This window comes from Nematolebias whitei, chromosome 15 (genome assembly GCF_014905685.2).
Source record: "Nematolebias whitei isolate Nwh7 chromosome 15, NemWhi1, whole genome shotgun sequence".
Classification (NCBI taxonomy): Eukaryota; Metazoa; Chordata; class Actinopteri; order Cyprinodontiformes; family Rivulidae; genus Nematolebias; species Nematolebias whitei.
Window position 1 is genome coordinate 26130533 of NC_056512.1, and position 27224 is coordinate 26157756.

The 27224-nt window shown below is 39.2% G+C and overlaps 3 protein-coding genes across 3 annotated transcripts in view; 1 reads left to right on the top strand and 2 right to left on the bottom strand.

Annotated features, from left to right (window-relative positions):
- Window positions 1-27224, bottom strand: part of LOC119421568 (cytoglobin-1) — a 95902-nt gene that overhangs the window by 32329 nt on the left and 36349 nt on the right. The window lies entirely within an intron of this gene.
- Window positions 436-9236, top strand: prpsap1 (phosphoribosyl pyrophosphate synthetase-associated protein 1). Its single transcript, XM_037688914.1, has 8 exons — window positions 436-503; window positions 610-782; window positions 868-983; window positions 1093-1148; window positions 1462-1607; window positions 6990-7060; window positions 7215-7361; window positions 8494-9236. Exons 2-8 carry the CDS (start codon window positions 629-631, stop codon window positions 8650-8652), a joined length of 849 nt encoding a protein of 282 aa, XP_037544842.1. The 5' UTR covers window positions 436-503; window positions 610-628; the 3' UTR covers window positions 8653-9236.
- Window positions 14420-15299, bottom strand: rasd4 (rasd family member 4). The gene has a single exon (XM_037688912.1). It carries the CDS (start codon window positions 15179-15181, stop codon window positions 14555-14557), a length of 627 nt encoding a protein of 208 aa, XP_037544840.1. The 5' UTR covers window positions 15182-15299; the 3' UTR covers window positions 14420-14554.

Sequence of the window (27224 nt, forward strand, 5' to 3'; positions counted from 1 at the left end):
ATATATATATATATATATATACGTATGTGTGTATACAGTGTCTGTATACAGTATGTCTGTATACAGTATGTATGTATGAAAGACCTACAGAGGCCTGCAGAAATTGTTGATGAAGACCACTTGAAAAGGTTACAAGTGGCTGCTCTCAGTCAAATTATAATTACCGTAAATTAAAAGTGAACTGAATCTTATGTGAACTAAAGCTGTTTGTTAGTTTTTAGATCAGAAAGTAAATATCTGCAAATACAAAGACGTGTTTGGCTCAATAATGTATGGCTCTTGTGCATTTTCCTTTAAAATTATATTTTCTTCTAACTGAGTAAAATATTAATGTTCAGTGCATGTGTAAATAACTTAAACATTTCCCCCTGAACATAAATGTCATCAGAAAGAATAAAAAAAAAACCCTGTTTTGTTTTCTTTTATTTTAAAATAGAGACTAGAGTGGATGTGAAAGAATCTGTTCGTGGGCAAACCATCTTCATCATCCAGACCATACCAAGGTGAGGTGTTTTTTTGTTTTTTCCTGCTACTAATTTTCCCACCTAATGTAAGTATTTCTAATTAAACTTAACTGTTTTCTATTCTTCCCATGTTTCCTGTGACCAGAGATGTCAACACGGCCATCATGGAGCTTCTTATCATGGCTTATGCCCTCAAGACGTCTTGTGCGAAGAACATCATTGGAGTTATTCCCTACTTCCCGTACAGCAAGCAGTGCAAAATGAGAAAGAGGGGCTCTATAGTCTGCAAACTGTTAGCTTCAATGTTGGCTAGAGCAGGTAAAAGCATCAAAGCAAAACTCAAGAAGCTATTTGCTACAAGTTTCTTTAATGAAACTATAGTGGTGTGTTTTGTACTCTGAAGGACTAACGCACATCATCACCATGGACCTGCATCAGAAGGAGATCCAAGGCTTCTTCAGTTTTCCAGTGGATAACCTGCGTGCCTCCCCGTTCCTCATCCAGTACATCCAAGAAGAGGTGATAAACCCATTCAGCCATATTTGTGTCTTCAAATGTTCCAAAATGTAGAGTTTGACTCTTAATGAATCATTTAATAGGTAATATCTGTTTTCCTTTATCTTATTAGATTCCTGATTACAGAAATGCCATAATTGTAGCGAAGTCCCCCGCTGCAGCTAAAAGGTAATAAAACAATACAGTGGTGGATTTCGTGTTTGTTTCTCCTCTTCCCCTGGACGTTTACATAGCTGCCCCCTGCTCCACCTGGATGTATCTCATGTGTGACAGGGTAAATGCAGAGAACTCATTTTTCATTGTATGGGAACATACAGTGATGACGCTCTCAGACTTCCCTTCCCCTTTATAGCACTAAGATTAACATACATTTCAATTTAGAATGAACACAACGTAATGCCAGCAGCTAGACAATAAATGCACTTTCTCCGTTTCATCCTTTTATTCAGAGCCGTCTCTGTGGGTTTCTGTGTTTTTGCAGGGCTCAGTCATACGCAGAGCGGCTCCGTTTGGGTCTGGCTGTGATCCACGGTGAGGCGCAGTGTTCAGAGTCTGACATGGCCGACGGGAGACACTCTCCACCGTCTGTGCGCAACACCACAGGACACACAGGACTGGAGCTACCTTGTAAGATCTCCCATCTTTGTTTAGTGCTCTTTATTCTAATATTGTGTAATGGAAGTAATGTAGACACAAAGCACCAGCTGTTCGTTGTCCTTTTACTTTGAAGTAGAGATGCACTGATCAGACTCTTCTTGGCTGATTCAGATTTTTGTTCAGCTCTGACCTGGTGGCTCCAGTTTTTTTCATTTCTGATTTCTCTCTAAGAAATATAAATAAAAGAATGAATATTTTTTTCTTATTTTTGGTTAAGATCAAAACGTAAATTTGTTCATAATTAAAAGCTTACCAGGTTCCAGAGCTTTCTCTCTTCAGTCACTAAAAATCTGAAAATAACATCTTCTAGATTATTAAATGGATGTATTTGCTCAAATTAAACCTAACTAAAAATATTACAGTGTATCTATTAAAAGACAGACTATGGTGTCATTTTTGTTGCACACCTCAAAACAGAATTGCACCAAATTTAATGTTGGAGAAATTCTCATTCTCTGACGTTTACTCAAAATGACCACAACTTATGGCAGGTGAAGACTTTTAACTGGCATTTTACTCGCAAGGGTAGATTTCAGGACAGGTTACATACATAAACGTATCATAAATGTATACACACGAAGACCAGTTACAGAAATGGGCAGCGAGCAGTTTTATCTGCTCACTTCTAAAACGTTCCCAGCTCAGCTGCAGGCTGAAGCTGCAGTCTCTTCTCACACAGCACTCTTGGTGTTCACAATTACGGTTCACGAGCATCCCTTCAGTTTGAGATAAGAGCGTTTTGTGGGACAATCAGGAAGAATGTTCTCAGCCATAATAATAAAGCACAATATAAACATCCATAACCTTTAACCAAAAAATTATCTGACATAACACAACTTTTTCCATTTTCTCCAAGAGCTCGGTGGTTGCAGCGTCCAAAATCAAACTTAAACAGTGGAGAAAGTATTTTTCTGTCATTTTACTCTTGTTCTTCCTGTGAGTTTATTTTTAAACATACGAATATTTGAAGTGTTCCGGGAGTGGTGGCGCAGAGGTTAGAGGTGGTGGGCCTGTGGTCGGAAGATCGCTGGTTCAACTTCCGCACCAACAACATCAAAATGTGGGTGGGAAAGGCGAAACACCCACGTCTGCCTCCACCCTCATTTGCCTCACTCTGTGCCTTTGAGCAAGGCCCTTAACCCCCACCTTTTGCTCCCCCAGACGCCCTAGATAGCAGCTCTCTGCTCCACACAGAGGGCTGTGGTAGCTCGATGGTCTGTAGTTGTGTCAGGAAGGACATCCGGTGTAAAAATAGTCTTTGCACGACAGTTTGCTGTGGCGACCCCTGAAGAAGGGAGCAGCTGAAAGAAGAAAAAATATATTTGAAGTGGCAATCTTTTAGCCTTTACTCGGTGGAAACTTCTGCACCTAATAAAGTTATTGCTAGCCTAAATTAGCTGTTGCTGCATTCACAGACTAAGAAAAAAAAAAAAGTCATATTTTTTATTCACATTATTGATTGCCTCTTAGTTCTGGTTTGTTCAGAGACTTGGAGAAAAATACAAGAATCAACATGTTGTGTTTCAGATCAGCCAGTCACCATCTGACTGATCAGTGCATCTCTAGTTTGACTTATTTTTCTTGTGCGTCTGCTTCTGTGTACCTTGTTTCAAGTCAGCAATTAAAATACAAACTGTTGGTTCCTAATTTACCAGGCGTAACTCCCAGTAGACCTTTTTGACTTGTCGAACTAGAAAAGGAATTATCCTGGTGTTCCAGTGAGCCATGATAAGGAGATAACTCCTGTAACAGCTGGACTTCCTTTAAGTGAAGTGTAGGCATCATACATGTGATCTTAATGCAGCGACACTGATGTCTCTGCTGGAGCAAAGGCCCATTCTGACCAACATTTACCTGCACAGCTCCTGTCTGTGCTAACCTGCTTTGAGCTGATGATTGTGCTGTTTCTCACTCATACCATCAGCCATATTCCAGAAACGTGATTTTTGTGCCATTGCATGATTTAATTACCCAAACTACTTCTACTCGTTATACATTCACAGCAAAGCGCATATTCTAACTGTAAATCTATAAAAGGAGCATCTTTGTTTCTTCTAAGCTAACGTAAAATGCTTTTCTAGTTTCCGTGTTGGTCTTGACAAGTCTAAAGAGCCATCAGATCAGATGAGCGTGTCATTGGCAAATGACTCTTATTTGTGTCTATTATTTGGTTTAAAGAAATCAATCCTTGTTTGCGCTTTCATTCTCAACCTTGACAAGAAAAAAATCCTCCTCTATGACTGCAGCTCACAAACAGCTGGAACCAAAAGGAGACTTTGTTTTAATGTAATCTGCTTTATCCTTGTTATTTCCCAACCCCCAATTTTTGTCAACTTTAAGGAGAGGATTTTCCAAGTCTTGGCACTGAATGTTTGTCATGTCTCATATTTGTGCTTTTTGTGTTAATGTGGTGTGTATTTTGTCGACAATAGCAGGCAAACAACAAGCTCCGTTCCCCGGCATAGAGCTTCCAAGTACGACGTAAAACGAATCCACACCTGACTCTGAAATGATTCCTCTTCGTATGGTTCCTCGGTTTGTGCATGTGTAGAAAAGAAGAGTTTGCGTCTTGTGGAAATACAGTCTGGATTCAGGACGGGGAGTTTGTGCATTTTCAGTGCAGCTTTTCTCAGTCTAATCAACTAATTAAACAAATTATTCTTCCACAAGACAATTTGCATGAAAAATAGACTCAATCTTTTGCTCGCTCCACCTTTGCATGATTCCAGACGGCTACTTCTGCAAGATAGTCAAAACCCTCTCTGAATTTTTCTTGTGCTCTGATTATTATTATTATTATTTTTGGTTTGAAATCATAAACCTAACCAGAACAATGATTGTTTTGCTTTTGAGTTGATTTTGTTCAATAACTGGACTCATCTTGCCAATCAACACATGCTGCGATCATTTTAGAACCACTTTTCACAACCCAGTTAACCCGTGTTCATGACTGCATGTGGTGAAAAGAAAAGAAAGCATGCTCTTAGGATGCTACTGTGACAACAGCACTAGAAATGAGATGCTTTATTCATTTAGAAATGGAACAGTAACTGTGCTGCCACAGTTGTAGCCTTCCTAAAATACATACTGTACATTGTCAGGAGCTTTAGATCAGTGGTTCCCAACACTGGTCCTTGAGGAACACCATCCTGCATGTTTTAGTTGTTTCCTGCTCCAACACACCTGATTCAGTGATTTAATTACTTCGTCCAGTTCTGTAGAAACCTGTTAATCACCCATTCAGTCAAATCAGGTTGTGTCAAAGCAGGGAAATAACTAAAACATACAGGATGGTGTTCCTCAAGGACCACTGTTAGGAACCACTGCTTTAGATTATCAGCAGATGATCTATATTAAAGAGTGTTCTTATTGTTTTCTGGAGACATTAATTGATTTTAGATCATCTGATCAAACATTTTAGGTAGTTATGGGATGTAGTTTAACTATCTATATAGTTTTGTTCTGAAAACTGTGCTTCTCACAAAATGGCTTTTGTTGTTTGTAATTAATCACCAAAAATGACTCATCTGTTTTCTCATACAGAGGAACTTGTACTGTTCACTTTTCTGCAAGGCATGCTTCTACTTTCTTGTTTTTTTAAAACGCCACAATCAGCTCAGCATGCTGATTGTTTCCAAGTCAAATGTTTCCTGAAACCCTTCGATTGTCTATGTTTACATGCACACCAGTTTTTAAAAAGGTGTTTTTTTTTTTCGTTTTTGTTTATCACGTTATTTATTAAAAGTATATTTGATGGTGCATCAAATCTAAACCCTTTATGATTTAGTTTAATGTTTCAAATTAAGAGTTTGACAAGAAAGATTGCTTGAAGTGAGGTTTTATGGAAAGGTTAAACGTTCAGTATCTTACCTGTTGCAGGTAGCTTCTTGAAAGATCCCAGTTTAGAGAAATAGAAGTTAATTTTGACGATCATTTTGTCTCTACTTATACTAGCTGTTAGCTCCTCAAATTGTCCTTTAACTTTACCAATAAGCATTTCTTAGGGGTTAAAAAATAATTTTGTCCACCGTGAACTAGTCAATCTTTAAAAAGTATCTCAGCCTGAATCAAAAATATTACATTTAAATAAATTTAAATTGTTTTAAGCTTCTTAAGGGCCTTTAATTTTACAAAAGTCCACATTTCAGTATTTTTTTTTTAAATCGACAAAATAGTTAAAACATGGCAGTTTTTCTTGGGAAAAGACATCTGTTCCTCTCAGTATGCCCGTGAGGATTTTTTTGATATCTTTAAAAAATAAAGTGTGAATTTCTTGGAAGACCATCCAGCTCTTGAGCTCTCCAGAACCAGTAACCTACAAAAAGATGCTGATGCTTTACAGCTAAACTCACAAAAGTAGGGTCAGATTATTATTATTATTATTATTATTATTATTATTATATGATCAGACAAATATTGGATAAACAATGCATTTATAATGATTTCCATTTTTATACCCTGAAGGAACACTAGAGGGCAGTGAAGTCACTGGGAGTTTACAGAAACCATAACAAATAAGTAGGATTTTTAGACTTGTCTGGAATGGTTGTGTTCACTGACGACACCAAAAATAAACATGTAAGATATTATTGTTTGATGCCTGTCCCATTGGATTCAACTTGAAACGATCCGTTTGTGTTAATGCAGCTTTATTTTAGCAAATGAAAGTACAGATATTTACAGATGATCCGTAGCTGCAGCATCATTATGGAGTAGACAGCACCGTCACAACGAGATGAAACGCCCACCTGATGGTTTTTAAATGTTTGTGGTGTGCATGTAAATGCAGGGTGGTTACTGGCAGCACTCCAGTTTGACTGAGGACTGATCCCAGAACATTGGCAAGTGTGTATGAAGACTCATCAGTGCTTGCCACTGTTGTGTGTGAAATCAAAGCGTCTGCTGCATATCTGGTTTTTATGCAGAATCTGCTGTGCTCCCTCTATAGCCTGGGCCTGAGGTGTGTGTGTCTCTACAGATCTTTATTTTTTTTAGATTGGGTATCCTGGGCTGAAAATCCTTTTGTCAGTTGATCTTTGCATGGCATGCTTAGCATTTCAGTTTTTTCTCCCTAAGAGGTAGGAGGGGTAGAATGGGGGAGGGAGACGTTCATGCACCACTGTCTTTAATTTGATCCTTTGATTTTTTTATTTTTTTTTTGTGTGTGTGTGTGTGTGTGTGTGCAGCTTTTCTTCAAATCAGTTCATTAAACCCAAGAATTTGGGATGGTGATTGGCTTAAACACCTTTTTTAAACCCATTGTACCCAATCTACTTACAATAACCTTTTATGACATGCTCGACTCTTTACCTCGAGCAAAGAGGAGGTAACCTGATCTGCTTTTCATTTCAGTAATGATGGCCAAGGAGAAACCTCCCATTACTGTGGTTGGAGACGTGGGTGGGAGAATCGCCATCATTGTGGTAATACTTCGCAGTACTGCTAGTACTAGTAGTACTGCTAGTACTAGTAGTAGTGCCTGTTTAGATTTAGAGCATCAGAACCTCGTAGAGCTCAGTAATGAGTTAACATGTAGTATTTTACCCAGACATGGATTTTTCTTTCTTCTTCTTGCAGGACGATATCATAGATGACGTAGGAGACTTTGTAGCTGCTGCAGAGATCCTAAAGGAGAGAGGAGCCTATAAGATTTATATTATGGCCACGCACGGTTTACTTTCTGCAGATGCTCCACGTCTAATAGAAGAATCAGCCATCGACGAGGTGAAAATGTGTAAACTAGTTGACCTCAGGTTTTGAGTTTCTTTATTTCAACATGAAATGTAGTTTATTTTTGACTTTAATGAAAATGTCCTTACATTCATCTAGACAAATTAAAAGACTGGTGGACAGCTTTTTTTCAATAATTCAGTAAAAATGGTTCAGCTCTCTCCTTCACACAGAATGTAGATGGTACGTTTTTCAAATTCAAACTGTAAACTGGTTTCATGTCATGAAAAGCACTGGAGTTGGAACAAAGGATGGACGCTTTGGACAGCTTTTGTTTTCAGTTCCTAAAAATGGTGAGGTGTTCAGAAAACAGGTTGGAGATTAGTTTAAAGGTTTGGTTTTAACAAGGGGATGTTTTAAAACGGTGGTTCTCAAATTGGGGGTCCGTGAGCCGATGGTTGGAGGTCTGCAAAAAAAATTATTTTTACAAGTACGTAGATGTTTAACAACCTGTTAAAATACACCAAAATGCAGGAAATCACATCTACTTTATTCAATTTTTTTCCCAGACCCGTCACTCCTGCCAGCCCGATCACTATATTTACTTTCCAGCATCGAGCAGTTTACAAATGAAGTCCTGTTACTTGCTGCTGTTATGATTCTGTTCAGTTTTATGTAGAGTTTTCTGTAATAATTTGAAGAAGTGACGATACATTTATGTGCATTATGTGAAGGTAAAGTTTGAAAGTGGTTTTTGATGTTAATTTTCTCAAAATTGTAGTTTTTGGAAGTTGAAATTATTATTTTTTTCTTAATTAGGTGCGTCTTCAATGATAAACACCTCATGTTTAAAAGTATAAAAATTGTATTATCACTATTAAAGAACAGGTCTCAAGTGTTAATGCTACACAAATATTTCCATTGCATTAAAGAGGCAAAATTATTTAATAAACATGAGGGTTATGAGGGGGTCCCTGAACCTGAAACGTTTGAGAACCCCTGTTTTAAAAGAGATGGTGACAATTTAATGGAAACCTCCAAACTCGTGTCTACAGCCAGAAGACCTGGTGTTGCATTGTGTGGGACGCTGTGTGAAAAGCTTTGGACTGCTTGTGATGGTATTTCTTCTTTACCAGAAAAGGTCTTCATGAAGTTTAAATCCAGTTTCTTTTTACGGTTTCTTCAGGTGGTCGTGACAAACACGGTACCCCACGAGGTACAGAAGCTCCAGTGTCCCAAGATCAAGACCGTGGACGTCAGCATGATATTGGCAGAGGCCATCCGGCGCATCCACAACGGAGAATCTATGGCGTACTTGTTCCGAAACATTACTGTGGACGACTAGGGCGCGTGAGAGTGACAGCTGAGCTGGGTTTTTATTGAGCGAAACCAGATCCACTGCTGCACCTTCCTGCTCAGTGCTGTAAGAAAACACTAATCCATGTCACTCGCGTCAGGATCCACACGCACATGTATCCTGATTCAACTAAAGTCTAGAACATGACCAAATGTTTTTATCTTTTACAAAGCTCGGTGCGTTTCATTTCTTTTGTCCTGTTGATCTTTCTGTGCACCTCAGTCACTGGATAGCTCACTTGTTTCCTCACATGAAAACGATTCTGCGTCAGAAAGAACGGAGCATTACCATTTCTGATTTCTGCTTGATGAGCACTGTCCACGGCTCCAAATAACCGAAAGAGAACTGACGGGAAACGAACGTCTGCGTATCTCAAGCAAACGGTTTAAGGCCTGATTTAAGACGGCAGAATGGCCGAACTTTAAGCAGATTTGAAGACGGAAGCTGCTGCTGGTAAGGCGAATATTATTTTATGAGCTTTATTTTTATCCTTCTGCGTAATACTTGAACTGATATGAATGAGATGGCTATTTTGTCATAGTATTTCATGCTGTATGATGGCGCGCAGCCGGCCTATGAGAAACGTTTTCACGGAAGTGGCGTGATGCTCAACCAGCCTGCGCAGCCGCTGTTCGCTCCTTTGCATCGAACGGAGCGCGTTGCTTTCAACGACAAAATGAAGAAGTGAGCGAGTTCTCCGAAAATCTGCATATATTCAGCTTTTAGTCAAGTGTTGGAACGTTTTACAGGAAGAAGTCAACCAGCCATTGTTTTCACGATGCCTATTGCACGAATAATGTACTGAAACTTCTTTCTTAGTAACGTCACCTCGTTGAATCAACCGCGACGGCTTTGGGCAAAATTCAGCGACGCTATTTGATATTTTAAACTGCAGTTTACGTCCCACCGTCAGAAAAGTGAAAAGATCTGGTTAATATTGTTAGTATAATTAAACAGTATTCATTCTAACTCAACTTTTTGCACCTTCTAATACATCGGTGAGGTTAAAATATATATACCGTTGCTGTTTTTTGCTCAGGGATATTCTTCTTTACATGCCAACACAAGTCAGTTACTCTTGCTCTTTTGAAGGCGTGAACCTGCTGCAAGAAAATAAATAAAAAATTAAACAAGCATTTGGTGATAATGTCTTCCGTGCAGCTGTACTGTAACACTTTGCTTCTTTTGATCACAGATTTTGTTTTTAAATGCTGTATATTTTTCTCCCATGTGCTAATGAAGAAATGAGTGATCACACACTGGTGTCACTTTGGCACCGGAACAAGGATTTGTCTGCATGAGATGTCACGGCTTTGTAAGATCAAATTAGTCCCATCTGTGCATTTCAGTTCTTGTCTGACTCTGGTGTTTGTAAAAATGTGTGAAATAAAATATTGCCTGATATTCAGCTTTTTCAATATTATTAAGAGCTTCATTAATATTTATCTTTTTAGGTATGACTGTACAGTTTAAGAGCTTTTAGAAAGTTTTGAATGGGGATTTATAGATTTAATGTAAACTAGAAAAACTGCATTTCCTGCCAAAATGCAGTGCTTATTGCTGAACTTGCTGAAAAAGCACTGAAATTTGCTTAAACATGCAGAAATATAGCTGAAATGCAAGAACAAGTCAAACCAGAAAGAACACATATTTGCTGAATTAGGTTTAAATAGGCAGAAATGAGCACAAAAATTAGTAAATTAGCTAAAAAAGCTGAAATTAGCAAAAATAAAAAAGAAATAGAAAAGTAGCTGAAAAGGCAGAAAAAAGCTTAAATTAGCAGAAGAAAGTGGAAAGAGCATAATTGTGCCTAAATATGCTTAAAGAAGCATAAATGAGCACAAAAAACGAGGAAATTATCTGAAAAAAGAAATGTGCACACACACACAAACCGCTGAATAGTAGCTGAAAAGGCAGAAAGAAGCTTAAATTGCTAGAAGGAACTGGAGAGCACAATTGTGCCAAATTAGGCATGAAGCAGAAATGAGCACAAAAAAGTGGAAATTATCTGAAAAACGTTGAAATTAGCACAAAAAAAACATCAGAAAAGTAGCTATAGCAGAAAGAAGCTTAAATTAGAAGGAAGTGGAGAGAGCACAACTGTGCCTAAATATGCTTAAAGAAGCAGAAATGAGCACAAAAAGTGGTAATTATCTGAAAAAGGGCAGAATATTGCCCAAAACAGCTGAATAGTAGCTAAAAAACCAGAAAGCTTAGATTACCAGAAGCAAGTGGAGAGAGCACATTTTTGTGCTGAATTGGGCTGAAAAATGTTAAAATCAGTGCAAAAAAAGTGGAATTTGCTGAAAAAGATAAAACAGAAAATAGAGATTTGGACAATACATATAAACAGGATCACAATAGCGTACACTATTAAGAGGAAGACCTCTGCCTTTTCCTTCATACTTTGTGCTTCATACTGATTTTACTAACAACTGTACTGAAAATCACCAGATTATCCCTTTAAGTCATGGTTTATATCAGATAGTCTGGAAACATCACTCAGGAGCCTCCAGAGTCTAGTGTTTAATGTAGAAAAGAATGATGCAGTAATGAGCAAAAATGTAAACCAATAAAAAATAGAACATGCTGGTTATATAGTGTTCAAATTTTTAACAAGATATATGTTTTTACTTTATTAATAGATAATTGACAAAAAACCAATGTAATTCTGTTGGTAAAGTTGCACAATGTGATCCTGATAAAACATGTTTGTGTGCTTTTAATAGATGTCTTGGGGGGGAAAAAAAAAAAAGATTGTAAGAAAATGGAACGATTATTTTGTATGTGATAAAAAGGCTTCAAATCTAAAGTAAACCTGACAAATCACAGTTTTTATGACTCTAACACCCCCCCCACCACCACCACCCACCACCACCCAGGCCTGAAGTGGCCCATGGGACACCAGTTGATCAACACTCATTTAAAATGGTTAGGTGAGACAGAATAATGAATTCTATCAACTGAAAATGAATAGTTTCTAATCAGAATTTAAAACATTTCTCAAATCCTTTTTGGTCAAAACATCGTTTAATACAGAAAACTTCACATTTTGTCTTTTTTTTTAATAAATGTTTTTTAAGTTAGAATTTGTTTCATTTCCATTTTGTGGCTTTTAATTCAAACACGCTGCAGACGTTTGATAAAAGTTGCTCAGAAAAAACTCCCTAAACAGTTTAAATATGAATGTACTGGTGGATCCATTAAACAGTCAGAATATAAACCCGTTTGATGTAAACCCTCGATGCGGTGGTGCTCAGAGATCCTGTACTTGCTCTAAACTTCTCAGGTAGAGCTGCAGCGCTGAGGAGCTTGGACCAAGTCTAGGATCGGAGACAAGAACAAGACGGATCCAGACCCTCTCATAACTACAGCTCCTGCTGCTGCTGGAGCAAATTAATTCATACTGGAAGAAGAACACAACTATTTTGAGCTTCGTGACCTAATTTGAGACTAAATGAAACAAAAATTAAAATCAAACCTGAGCTTTTTTTAAAAGAAGGATCTGCTTCTGCGTCTCTCGTCATGTGCCACACAGTTCTTTTGAAGCGATGCTCCAGCCGGGAGTTTAAACGGCACAAAGAGGAACTAAATCTGATCGTTACAGGTCGCTTCCTCGTCTCATTCAGGTGAAACAGTTCACCTCGACTGCAGACCCGTGGAAAGAGGAACCATGTTGGAAACATTAACGCCGCTCACGAAGAGCACAGTAATGTTTTTGTGTTTTCTACGCTCGCTCCGCTGTGGTTGCCATCTTGAATAAAGTTAACTTCAAAGGTTAATTTGCTTTGGATGTACATTGAGGGATCATTTTCTGAAAGGTTCAATTAAGATTTATCTACTGGTTCATATCCAACAAAGTTCAGTCAGGTCATCTGGATGATTAATTTTTTTAGTTGTTGTTGAGATGTTTCATCCTTCATCCAAAGGACTTCATCAGTCCAAGGAGCCACAACAAACTCAGTCTTGTAAATAGCCCCTTGAGTGGATCAACCAGTTTGCTGGTGACAGCCAAAACCTGCTGTTCACATGATGGAGGACCATCAGCCTAACGACCGATCGTTAGTGCCCTGACGGCCTCTTTGACCTGCCAGCCATCAGGTGAAAAGCAGGAACCCAGACCAGTGGTCATTCCACATGTTGCAGGAGATTCAGAGAAACAGAGACGTTTATTTTCTAAGCATGACGTCCCTGTGGCTGTCAAACCCCAAAATACATTATGGCAAAAACTGGATCCAGTCCCCCGACACAAACAGAGTAATATTGTGTATGTTGTTCAGTGTCAGGAGGGTGATCAGTCTTACATCTGGGAAACTAAACAGCCACTGGCCAAAAGGATGGACCACCACAGAAGAGCAACATCATCAGGCCAGGACTCTGCGGTCTACACTCATCTCCAGGTCAGAGGTCACTCTTTCAGGGATGAAGATGTTCACATCACTGATGGAGAGGAACGATGGTTTGAGAGAGGAGTAAAGGAGGCCATCTTTGTGAAGAGATCTCATCCATCATTGGGTGGAGGCCTCCGTGTTATTGCTAGTATCACTCAGTAGTGAGTAGAAAGCAGCCATTGGCACTAACGATCAGTCTGCTCTGCTGGTCCTCCTTGATCTCGTGAACAGCTAGTTTGGGCTGTCACCATCTCACTGGTTGATCCTGGGGCTATTTATAAGTCTGAGTTTAGTGCAGCTCCTCAGACTGAAGAAGTCTTTTGGATAAAAGACGAAAAATTTCAACATTTTTTTTTTTTTTAATCCGTCCAGAGGACCTGATTTAACTTTGTTAGATTTTTCTCCCTGGATTATTGAGCATGCATCAGGACATTGTTGAGTGGTGTATCATTACAAGACTAACACAGCTTTTTTCCATTCTTCAATGTATTTCGTTTGACATGATTAATCACTTTTTTTTAAATAAGTATGTGTGTGCATGCACTGACTTGCAGCAAACATTCAGGAGATGTTGCACAAACACCAGAACCCAAACATCTGCACCACCAGAGGGCAATGCAGCGCAGAGCAGAAGGTCTAAATAGATTTTGTGTGTTGCATTGCAACCCAGTGACCTCAGGACTTTCTTCACTTCTTCTGCTCTGCATCATTTGCAGGACCACGATGAGCTGTAGGAGTAGGTCATCAGAGCAGCCTGAATCTAAACTCACTTGTCTGGTTTGAGCACTGCTGTTCTGAAGTAGTGAAAACACTGTTGACACGACTGAAGACAAGTGCATACGTTAAAAAGGTTATCCCTCAATTACCACTTTGCATGGTTGCCACTGCGTTCATATGTGAAGGAATGGTGGTTATTTAGAGCAAGAGATTTTATTTTTCTGCAAGAATGCCCATGATTTAAGTTGAAAATGTTTGTTTTTACATCAGATTTACTTTCAGAGCAAGACTGATTTAAATGTACATCTGTTTTCTTTAAAAAAAAAAAACTTTGCTGTGTTGTAAATCAAAGCTCGCCCAACTCTACATTTTCTCAATAATGGAGATTTTCAAATTGGCATAAGCTGACAGCAGAAAAAAAAAAAGTGTCATTTAAAAGCCAACCGTGGTAAACGTGTGAAATATTCAGTTTATTTTTTTTATAGTTGTTCACTTGAGCTGCAAAACCATGTCACAATGAAATGAACATAAATTACACAAAAACATCTAGATAAAAAACAAAAAAACAAACAGTATTTCTGACATTCAAGTTCTGTTTATTCCTCCTTGTCCCTGGGTCTGTGTTTGACCCATCAGGACATGTCCCTCCTTCCTGAGTCGTCGTTAAACAGCCGAGGGGACGAGAACACATTTAACAACGTCAGACTCATCAGATTACCGTCCATAGGAACCTCAGTCTCTTTTGAACCGTTTTCTCTCAGTCTCTTTAGCGTTGTCTCCATCTACGAGATCAGGCAGCTGTTGGTCTTGTTCATGGGGGGCCGTCTGTTGCTCTCCTTGGGAAAGGTTTCCCGTCTTCGGCAGAGCGCCGGACTGAGTTGGCTGGGCAGCTTGGCGTGCTGCAGCAGCTCCCGGAACGCCTCCATCACGTTGACGTTGTCTTTGGCCGAAGACTCCAAGAAGATGTGGTTCCAGTCCATCTCCACCGTGGACAGCACGTCCTCGCTGGACACCCTCCGCTCGGTCTGCCGGTCGATCTTGTTGCCGATCACCACGATGGGCGTGCACTTGTCCTCTTTGACTTCCAGGATCTCTTCCCGCAGCCTCTTGACTGCTTCGAGGGAGTCGGGGTCGTCCACGGCGTAGACGAGGGCGAAAGCGTCGCTGTTCTGGATGGAGAGCTTCCGCATGGCGGGGAAGGAATAGCTGCCACTGGTGTCCATGATGCTGATGGTTACTTTGATGCCCCCCACGTCGTATTCCTTCCTGTGGAGCTCCTCCACCGTGCGCCGGTGCTTCGGCTCAAAGGTGTCTTTGAGGAAGCGTTGGATGAGGGCCGTCTTCCCCACGCCCCCTGCCCCCAGAAAAACTAGACGCACCTCTGTCTTCTCTGTCACCTCAAAAGACATGACGACCTATTCTCCTCGAACACCCAAATCCTCCTTTTTTTTTCTCTTTTATTTATGAATTATTGCTGAAGGACTTTTTTTATTTGGAGGCGTTAGGTGGAGGTGTGGAAGAGGATGCGAGTGTGAGTCTGTCAGGCTGCGCTCTGTATTTATTCACACTCATCACCTGCCCACTGGGCCACCAGCCAATCAGGAGAAAGAGCACAAACTGTAACTTGAATTTACACCAACCAATCAGAAATTATCTGAAGAGGAAAGGACAAAAAAAAAAAAAAGTGCCAAAGGGGTTTTGTGTGCACAACAGCAAACATTTCTGAGTGTGATTCCACATTGATCCAATGCCACAAACACGTGCACTACCTCAGGTTCTGCTGAGTGCTCTGAAAGAAATAAAACTAAATGCTCCATTTATTTTTAATCAGAAAAAGTGAAAACTGACAATTAGGTAATCCCAGTTGTCCTTATCAGACCTCGCTCACCCTGTTTTGTTGTTGCTAGGACACCATGAGCTCAATTACCTGAGCGGAGAGAGTGGTGTACGACCGATATGTTCTCCTTTTTAACTGTGCCGTTTGTAATTGAGCACAACGTTTTGTGCTAGTAATGACCGGTAATGGCTTTAGTAATCCAAATGATGGAGGACAGGATAAAGGGTTTTGGATCTGGGTTTGTGTATGGCTGTTAGGTTTAACTGGTGTTTTTTTATTATTATATTACATATGCCAGGACATGGTACATTTGGTGGAAATATTGGTTTTTTTTCCGTCATGCATCTAAGACTGTTAATTTGTTCTGATGCATGTCTGCTTGGATCATTTCTACATCCACTTCCAGACTCGATATCCAGAACGACATCTTACTTGTTATGATGGCTCTTTGAACAGCCTCCGTTTGGAGAAATCGAGTTGAATCGTGACTGAACTGAAAGGATAGCAGCTAATCAGAGTGAGGCCAAGAACAAGGAGGATCGCTGCCTTTTTAAATAAAAACTAAACCATCCATTATTTTTACCCACTTCTTCCTTTTGGGTCGCGGGGGTCACTGGTGCCCATGTCCAACAGTCACTGTGTGAGAGGTGGGGGACACCCTGGACAGGTCTCCAGTCCATCACAGAGACAAACGAGACAAACAACCATTCACTCTCTCACTCACACCTAGGGACAGTTTAGAGTTACCATCATCTAACATGCATGTTTTTGGTCTGTGGGAGGAAACTGGAGTACCCAGAGAAAACCCACACATGCACGGAGAGAACATGTAAACTCCACCCAGAAAGGCCCCCCGGAATCAGTATTTGAACCGGGGTGACCTGCTAAAAAATATCATGCAAAAACCTTGTCATTGCTTTTAATTTTGCATTACCCTATTATTTTCATAGAATTTCATAGGTATTTTTTAAGCACAGCGACTGTTAGCACCAGCTAGCTTGTTTGAGGTAGCCGCCACAGCTAAAGAACGTTGGCAACAACCCGTTCGGTTTCACAGCTCTTAAGCTAAGATTTAGCTGAGAGCCAGCTGCCTTTTCTTATCATAAGATGACTTTAGTTTAAAACTCTGACATAAGGGCGTGGCACAGTGGCTCAGTTGGTAGAGCTGTTGCCTTCCAGTGAGGAATCCCATGGTAGGTTCAAATCCCAGCCTGGGGCCTTTCTGTATGGAGTTTGCATGTTCTCTCCATACATGAATGGGTTTTCTCCAGGTACTTCGGTTTCCTCCCACAGACTAAAAACATATACATGTATGTTAGTCTGTTGGTAACTCTAAATTGCCTCTAGGTGTGAGTGAGAATGTGGATGGTTGTTTGTCTCTATGTGTCCCTGTGATGGACTTGCGACCTGTCCAGGCGTCCCCCGCCTCTCGCACAGTGATGACTGGACACGTGCGCCAGTGGCTCCCGTGACCCGAACAGAAGGAAGCGGATAAAGATAATGGATGGATGAAACTCTGGCATGAAAGGCGACGGTCAACGAGGCAGAACTGTTTATATTTTTTCAATTTGCAGGACGACAAAAAAAAGTTACGTAGAGCTCGATGTGCCATTATTTATGAATTATTTATATCTTTTTCCTTTTGGATCTATGTATATTTTACTGTGTGTTACTCGTTTGTTTCTGCTGTACATCACTTTGCTTAACCTTGTTGCTGTTTTAAGTGCTCTGTGAATAAAATGGTATTATTTTAGTACTCACTGTGCCAATAAGAACATGCACGAGAAAGTTTTGTACAGTTTGTGATTAGGAAGCGCCTCTGTGTGTTTATTCAGACTGTGTACTTTTGGGCGTCAGCTGTCAGCTAGCGTAACGTTTCATCATATTTGTCTGCTTGTCCACACAAAACTGTGACCCAAACATTCTTTAATCACCGTTGTCACAAGTATGCTTCCTTGCTAAAAAAACCAACAGGCTGGACTAAAGAGTCAATACGTTTCCACTTTATTCTGTACCCTGAAGCGCTAAACAAGCAGCTATGGGAGTGGAATTAGGTGATTTCATGCTTTCTTGACATTGATAGACTTTAGTAGTTTTTCAAAGATAAAAAATAAATAAATATACAATGGTCCCTGAAATAGACCGACCTGTTTTTGTGGACTCATCTGTCTTCCACTAAAGCATCCCAGCATGACACATTCACAATAGCTTGCACAAGAATCTGATCCGACGGTCTAAATTTAGAAAAATCTTGCCTGTGAGGACTGAGGAAGAGTCTTTTAAATTATTTTCCAATAAATACCTCCCTTTGGCTCGTTATAGGCATTTAAAAACAGAAGGAGTGTGTTTACCTGAATCACAAGATGCTGCTTTGAAATTCAGAAATACATTAAAAATATATATGTTTTATCAATGTTTTTATTCATCACCCTACAAACTAATTTAGATTAATGCAAACAAGAAGAACACCTTCTAACCACATACACACACACACACACACACATGGGTCCACTGACACCTAAGGACTCAATTCCTATCACTTCTCCTAATCCAGCCTTTTCATTCAGTGGCTTTGCTCTTAGACAAAGCAGCACAAATGGCCGGCGTGGATTCAAGACTCCTGTCTCTTCTACGTTTGTCTGCAGGTCCTTTGGGTCTGGAACATCATGTCCTGGATAATGACAGGTGTGAAGGCGGAGAACGAGACAGCATGTCCAGCAGTGAGTGATCTTGTTACGACTCGGCGCAGCACAAAACACCTTTCTGCTCCTGAGGAGGATTTAGTTCCTGTGGGTGACATTTTTTAATTTTTTTATTTAATCAACACATTTTGCTAATTTTTCACAAGATAACGCAGTATAGAGATGCCCCATTAGATAAATGTGATAAACTTTAATGCCACAGACATACAATATAACGCTTCACATTTAAAGCATGAAGTCACAGCTCTGTTCAAAGCATCTGTAAATGGACAAGCGTGAGCCTCGTGTAAACAGATGTACATCTACAGCCTTTTACGTTTTGGAGTCAACCCGATTCATGATGGCTGCCACAGCTAGCCAATATTAGAATGCACACAAGTGGCTATAACCAGTCCATTTTACATACACTGAGCTAACATTTAGCCTGGGAGTAGCCAAGAGTGATCCCCCAACACATAAAGGTGTGTCTCAAAAAATTAGAATATCGTGAAAAAGTATAAAAAAAAAAAAATTGTCAATCATTTCAGAAAGTGAATCTTTCATGGCTTGCATGACAGATCGGGCATCTGCACACTCAGCAAAGACTATGTTCAGGACGGGGAATCACACTAGCATGCATGAAAATAAAAGGAGATTTAATAAAGGAATGCATGACTCCCGTTTTATTGCATGCCAACGGTTTCAACAAAAAGATCATGCAATCTTTTAGGACTCAGAGTATATTTGAGGATGACTCTCAGCTACTACCACAACAAATTCTAGCTCAATATCTTTAACAATTAACGAGATAAAGTCTTTGTTGTTTGGCTAATGCCTATTAGCTGTGATTGTAGATGCACATTTAATGTTTTCTGAATTTTCTTTAATCTGTTTAGTAGTTCATGAGATATTTTGCTAACAGACAGGGGTGACCAAAAGTTGCTGCCAAAATTTTAGGCACAACTTGTGCAATTTGGAGTGTTTGGGAGTATGTGTTGGGGGTGACGCTTAGAGAGATGAGGTAGAGGCAGGGCAGCCGACTCTGGACCCAAATGTCCCAGGTTTGATCCCCAGCCATTCCCACATGTCGTGGTGTCTCTGAGCAAGACACCTAATCCCTAATTGCTCACCAGGCACTTGCATAGCTGCCCACTGCTCCACCTGGGCATATCCCAGGTGCGATAGGTTAAATGCAGAGAATTAATTTCGCCATTGTATGAGAACATACAATGATGACAACACATCACGCGTCTTCTAAAAAGAACTAGATAAATTGCATTTCCTGCAAAAATGCAATGTGAATGCTTATTGCAGAAGAACTTGCTGAAAAACAGCTGAAATTGGCTAAAAACATGCTGAAATACAGCTGACATGGAAGAACAAGCATAAGTTAGCAGAAGGAAGCAGAAAGAACACTTATTTGCTGCACTGGGTTTAAATAAGCAGAAATGAGCATCAAAATTAAGAAATTAGCTTAAAAAAGCTGGAATTAGCAACAACAACAACAAATAGCTGAAAACTAGCTGAAAAGGCAGAAAGAAGTTTAAACTACCAGAAGGAAGTGGAAGGCAATGAAATAAGCTAAAAATGTGGAATCAGCTGAAAAAGCTAAATTTAGCACAAAACAGCTCAACAGTAGCTGAATTAGCAGAAAAAAACTGAAACTAGCAAAAATGAACTGAAAGGAGCATAACAAGTTGAAATTAACAGAAAGAAGTTAATTAGGCTGAAATTATCTAAAAAGGTAGAATGAGCTTAAATTAGCAGAAGAAAGCAAAAAGAACACATGTTTGCCCTTTTAGGCTGAAAGAAGCAAAAATGTGCACAAAAAAGTGAAAATTATCTAAAAAAGATGAAATGAGCAAAAAACACCTGAAAAGTTGCTAAAAAGGCAGAAAGAAGCAGAATTACAAGAAGGAAGTTGAGAACACATTGTTGCTGAATTATTTTGAAAAAGTTGAAATGAGTGCAAAAAATGTGGAATTAGCTGAAAAACTAAAATTAGCATAAAACAGTTAAATAGTAGCTGAAATAGTAGAAAAAGCCAAAACTTGCAGAAATGAGTATGAGCATAACAAGCTGAAATTAGCAGAAAGAAGTACAAAATTGTTGTAGTTAGCAGAAAGATCCTGAAAGGAGAAAAAAAAACCCAGCTGAAATTAGCTGTAAGTGCTTAAATTTGAACAAGGAAGCTGAAAGCAGCTGAACCAGAACAAAATGTGAAAGGAGACGTAAAAGGTTGTAAACAGATGTAAAGATTTGAAGGATGTAAAATGAGCTCAATTAATTTTCTATGAGAAAAAGTGTCAGAAGAAGCTAAATATTTCAAAAAGCTAAAGTTGCACCAATACCAAAAGTCATAGCTGAACATTTTGACATATGATTTGTTGAAATCGCTTCAGAACTGTGGGACGAGAATCGCACCAAAAAATCGTACAGAAGAAAAATGGACCACAAGTGTGTGAATGCTTCGTAAACATTCACACAATTAACTGTGGCGGCCATTTTGAATCAGGTCAACTAAATCAGTTGTAGATGTGTGTCCAATGTATTACTTTCCGGAAGTTTCATTAAAACCTATCCACTGGTTTATGAGATATTTAGCTAACAGACAGACATTTTCTTAATTTTTGTATTGCATGTTTGTGAAGATTGACAGTAAATATATGATTACTTTTTTTTTTAGCCTATCTCTTCCAACTGAAGTTTTTGTGCACACTGTCAGGGTCAGCATAGCCTCCTCACAGTTTTGTGGCAAAAGATGCTAAACTAATCGTGGCAGACCAGATATCTGAGTCGTACAGAAAGTCCAACAAGTTTCCTGTTTTCATGCAGGTCTTTGTCAAATAAATGAGTCAAGATGTCTCTGTAAATATATTACATTTTAGTTAAAATAAAACATTTTAATTTAAAGCTTATAGTAGATTTAGCTTACATTCAGGTTGCAGCCTGCAGCAACGTCTTTATGAATCCTAAGCTTGCGTGCTGATTTCATTTTGAAAACTTTGTGATGAGATATTTTTGTAAGCAGTATTGCTGCTTTAAGTGAGTTTTTATGCACATTTCTGACATACCCAACAAGTCATTTATATATTTGTATTTTGCAGTTAGCTGAGCACATCTGTCCAGCAGTGATTAAACATTATTATGTTGTTATTGAATGTAGAAGAGCCAGAGGGCAGCACATAACTGGATTTCTTGATTTTTTTTAATTCTCCGAATTTTCCATTTCCATGGCTCCAGAGGGAAGGAGTGTAATTATATTTAAACACTGAAAAGGTTTGCACTTACTGGGTTGTGCTTCTTGGAAAATTGCTTCTATATCTAAGTACAAACCAGATTCCAAAAAAGTTGGGACACTAAACAAATTGTGAATAAAAACTTAATGCAATGATATGGAGGTGTCAACATCTAATATTTTATTCAGAATAGAACACAAATCACAGATCAAAAGTTTAAACTGAGAGAATGTATCATTTTAAGGGAAAAATCTGTTGTTTCCAAATTTCATCGCGTTAACAAATCCTACAAAAGTTGGGACAAGTCCATTTTTACCACTGTGTGGCATTACCCCTTCTTCTTACAACACTCAACAGACGTCTGGGGACAGAGGAGACCAGTTTCTCAAGTGTAGAAATAGGAATGCTCTCCCATTCATGTCTAATACAGGCCTCTAACTGTTCAATCGTCTTGGGCCTTCTTTGTCGCACCTTCCTCTTTACGATGTGCCAAATGTTCTCTATAGGTGAAAGATCTGGACTGCAGGCTGGCCATTTCAGTACCCGGATCCTTCTCCTACGTAGCCATGATGTTGTGACTGCTGCAGAATGTGGTCTGGCATTATCGTGTTGAAAAATGCAGGGTCTTCCCTGAAAGAGATGACGTCTAGATGGGAGCATATGTTGTTCTAGAACCTGAACATAGTTCTCTGAATTAATGGTGCCTTTCCAGACATGCAAGCTGCCCATGCCACAAGCGCTCATGCAACCCCATACCATCAGTGATGCAGGCTTCTGAACGGAGCGTTGATAACAACTTGGGTTATCCTTGTCCTCTCTGGTCCGGCTGACATGGCGTCCAAGTGTTCCATAAAGAACTTCAAATCGTGACTCATCTGACCACAGAACAGTCTTCCATTTTGCCACACTCCATTTTAAATGACCCCTGGCCCAGTGCAAACATCTGAGCTTGTGGAGCTTGCTTAGAAATGGTTTCCTCTTTGCACTGTAGAGTTTCAGCTGGCAACGGCGGATGGCACGGTGGATTGTGTTCACTGACAATGCTTTCTGGAAGTATTCCTGAGCCCATTCTGTTATTTCTTGACAGTTGCATTCCTGTTTGAGGTGCAGTGACGTTTAAGGGCCCGGAGATCACGAGCATCCAGTAGAGTTTTACGGCCTTGACCCTTACGCACAGCGATTGTTCCAGATTCTCTGAATCTTTTGATGATGTTATGCATGGTTGATGATGATAACTTAAAAGTCTTTGCTATTTTATGCTGGGTAACATCATTCTGGTATTGCTGCACTATCTTTCTGCGCAACAATGGTGGAATTGGTGATCCTCTTACCATCTTGGCTTCTGAGAGACACTGACACTCTGAGAAGCTCTTTTTATACCCAATCATGTTGTCAATTGACCTAAATAGTGTTAATTGGTCTTCCAGCTGTTCGTTATATGCTCAATTTCCTTTTTCCAGCCACTTATTGCTACTTGTCCCAACTTTTTTGGGATTTGTTGACACTGTGAAATTTTGAATCAACATATTTTTCCTTTAAAATGTTACATTTACTCAGATTAAACTTTTGATCTGTCATCTATGTTATATTACGAATAAAATATTGATATTTGCCATCTCCACATCATTGCATTCAGTTTTTATTCACAATTTGTTTAGTGTCCCAACTTTTTTGGAATCCGGTTTGTATTTATTCTGTGGTGCTTCTTGTTTGAAATGTTTACATAAGAATAAAGTGTTTACATAGCAGTGTACATGGCTGTACTTGCCCTCCCGACTGACAGAATGCTCTCACGTGCTGCTTGTTCAGTATCCTGTAAGCTAACACGCCATTAGCCCAACTCTTAAAAGGAACGTTCAGATATTCAGAAACGGGGTTACTGGTTGCCCTAGCTGCACCAGAAGTGCTACAGATATAGCTGCTGCTGTTACTTGTGCTTGCAAAATATAATTGTACTTGTAAATAGCTATATCAATCAACCTTTATTTATACAGGTAAATCCCATTGAGCCTCGAGGACTCATTTACAAGAGAGACCTGATTTCAACAAAGAAAGATGACAACAATGGACAACAGCAACAACAATAAACTGTTATAAAAAAGCATACTACAGTTTTTTTTTTTTTTTTTTTAACAAATAGGATGGCTAAAAGGAAAGGTAACAAAACAAAAAAACAGCTAGATTCCAAGACAAATGTAGAAAACTAAAAACAGGAACATGTCTGCATTGGACCCTGCCAGGTGTCCAACAGATTCTTAAAGACACTTAGAGAGGTCAAGGTCGAGAGCTTCAAATCTTTTTGTAAGATATTCCAGGAAACAGGAGCGGAATAGGAGAAGGCCCTTTTGCCTAGTTCAGTCCTCATTGAGGGAACACTGCAGGTAATAATGTCCTGAGAGCGCACTCCGTAGCTGCACTCACGCAGAGACATGTAGGAGGAGATGTATGAAGGCAACAGACCAAGAAGTGATTTAAAGATGAAAATATACCAGTGAGAGAGTCTGCGTGAAGTTAATGATGTCCAGTTAACCAATGAATACAGGGTGCAGTGGTGGGTACGATAATCACAGCCAGTTATGAATCTTAGTGCACCATGATAGACAGCATCCAACATCTGCAGGGTTCTTGTAGGAGCGTTATATAAAGTGAAAATGTGGCACTGATGAGGTTTTTAAAATAGTGTTTTGCGTAAATTGTTGTGAAATATTTAAGAATAGAGGTACTTATAGGATTGCAGCCACGAAACTGTTTCTTCCAACAGAGTTCAATCAAAGAGATAAATACCTACAACAGGATGTATCTCACTGAGCTGCAACCATTGGCGACAAATTCCAAACATTTGCAGTGGAGTCTCCAAGACATCTTGAAACGTTTGCAAGGGTTCTCAATTTTTTTGCAAAAAAAAAAAAAAGGCTTGCAGCGTTGTCGCCTGAATTTTGAACATGTTTTAAAATATGTGCAATAAAACCAAATTGTGACTGATTGGAAACAAAGAAGAGAATAAACTGCAATCAGATTGGGACACGTAATAATTTTTGAGCAAAAACATTTTCACAACATTTGTGGTAATATTGCTTCATAGTGAGTTTATTTGCAAAGATGCCATAAGAACCCATCAAGTGTGTTTTGAAGTACTCACTCATGTGCGTTGTTGAAATTTTGTGTTTCAAACTAGTTACCATCAGCCACAGCCCAGTGGGATACACGCTTAAAATATTTGCTTATTATGTCTCCATAACCTCACTTCAAAAGTTCTGAAACATCCCTTTAACTTCATAACCCTAAATCTCAGCTAAAACCTTAACCAAGTTTGGCTGAGCCATAGACAGAAACTGTATTTTAAAACATTTTATTGGATTTCAAGCCTTTAGAATGGGATATTTAAGTGTTTCAAATTATTTTGTCTAGTTTTTTTTTAAATTTAAATCAAAGTTTTTGTACTGATTTTTTTTAACATACTGCAAAAGACAAAATACAAAGCATAGAACAAATCTCACACCCCACCCCTTCCCTCCCACACCGGATCAGTCACACCCAAACAAATGAATTATCTAGGCATTGACATGTTTTCTACGTACAACACGAAAGGCTGCCAAGTGTCCCAAAATCTTTTAACAGAACCCTTCAGGGTATAGCTTTTTAATTTTCTTAAATTTTAGATGGATATGATACATTACCTCTCTTATCCAATGTACATATTCTGGGGGTGTGGGTCCTTCCAATTGCATAAAGCAAGTCTCCTGGCCAAAAGAGAGCCAAAAACAATCACATCCTTCTCGTAATTGCTGAAGGATGTATCCACAAGGACCACCCCAAACAGTGAGATGAGTGGTGATGAGTGCACAGTTTTTCCACATATCCCAGAGAAGGTGTCAAATATAGATTGCCAAAAGTTCTGCAGTTTGGGACAGGTCCAGCATGTGTGCAGGAGTGTAGCTGGAGTTTGTTTACAACAGTTGCATGCAGGGTCCAGGTCAGCTTTGATCTTGCACAACTTGTCTTTGGACCAATACAGCCGGTGCACTAGGGGTGTAACAATAAATCGATTTACATCGATATATCGATTAAATGATTAATGATTCAATTGTATAGTGGCAAAACTAAACATTGATTTATATCATCATCTTTAAAATACACTTTTATTTTGAAATTTCCAAGACACGTCTGTGTCACAGCAACAAGGCAGACGAGGCAGAAAACACGGATAATGAAATTCACTCTCCTGCTGGATTTCGATCAACACTGTGGAAATATTTTGGATTCCAGCTCAACAGACAGAACTCATGCCGTACGCAACAGGTGCCAGTGTGAGTTAAAATGCTCAGGAAACAAATTTTGACGTTCACCTGAAAAAGTTACATGTCATTGATAGACATGTTATGTAAGCTCAATGTCTATTTTTGTTTCTTTACAACTGAAAAGGTAATCAGGGCACTTTTAAGTTAACTGGTTTAAAAAATGCGCTTAAACGTGAGAAATGTGAGACTATACTGAACAGGTCATTTATTTTTATTTTTTCATTAATTAAGAAAAAATGTTTGTTTTTTTATTTAAATGTCTGGTGCCTGTAATAACAGAAATAAAATGGTTAAATCATATTTGAATTGTTTTGTAAATGTATTTATATGTTAATGAGACGGCCATTTGATATTGCAATATATCGATCGCAGAGTTGTGAATCAAATAGAATCGATATCGTATCGTGACAGATTTTGTGATATTGAGAAAAATCATATCGTCATACAAACAAATCAGTATAATATTGTATTGTGGTAAAGCTGGTGATTTACACCACTACGGTGCACTACCTTGAATTGAATTACAGTGTGCCTCAGACAGATGAGTAAATGTTCTTAATGATCCTTCTCCACGTTGAGTCTGATATGGATTCCTCCAAGTCCGTTTCCCATTTCAGTTTAAAGGAGTCCAATTTGAACTCATGGTATGAACTGAGCAGTGTATAAATCTTGCTAGGGGCCCTTTTGGTGTCAGACCTACATTCCAAAATGTTAGTCACAGAATAGTTAGAACAAAATCTTTTGTCTAGTTTTGTTTTGCTCTTCGATCATTTAGCAGAACGATCACTAACTCGTCCTCACTGTTAGCAAAACAAACACCAGATGTTCAGTAGCACCCCCTGGACTGATAGAAGTTCTCAGCTGCATTGGTTCTGATTCTTTACAGACCAAAGACTGAAAGATCTTTCTCTGACAATCATATAATCTCTATTTGTGCATCTGAAAACTCTTCAGCTTGTCAAATGAAATATCAGCTCCATCTCAAAGTAGTTTCTTCTTTATGGAGAACTTTTTGAGAGAGACTGCTTCATTATTTGACCAACAGACTAGAGGGCAATTATTTATTTTTAGAAACATTTTCTCTGCTGATCTAGGACCAGCTGTGACCTCTGTTTCTGCTGCTGTGATGAGGTATTGAGCTGCTGGTCCCGCAGTGGTGCCATGAGACGAGAACATGCTGTCCGCTGAGCGCGCTCTTTCATTTGATCACAGTGTGTCCACACACAGTCTCTGGATTCCTGATGAATATTAATGACATTTGTGTTCTGTTAACTATGTGTTGTTTGAGAATGTTTTGTGAAGAACAACAACCGAAAATAGAAAAAAACGAATGTAATAGAACAGTGTGGTGTTCTGTGCAATAACATGGAGAACCGCACTAATGTTTTGGACCAATA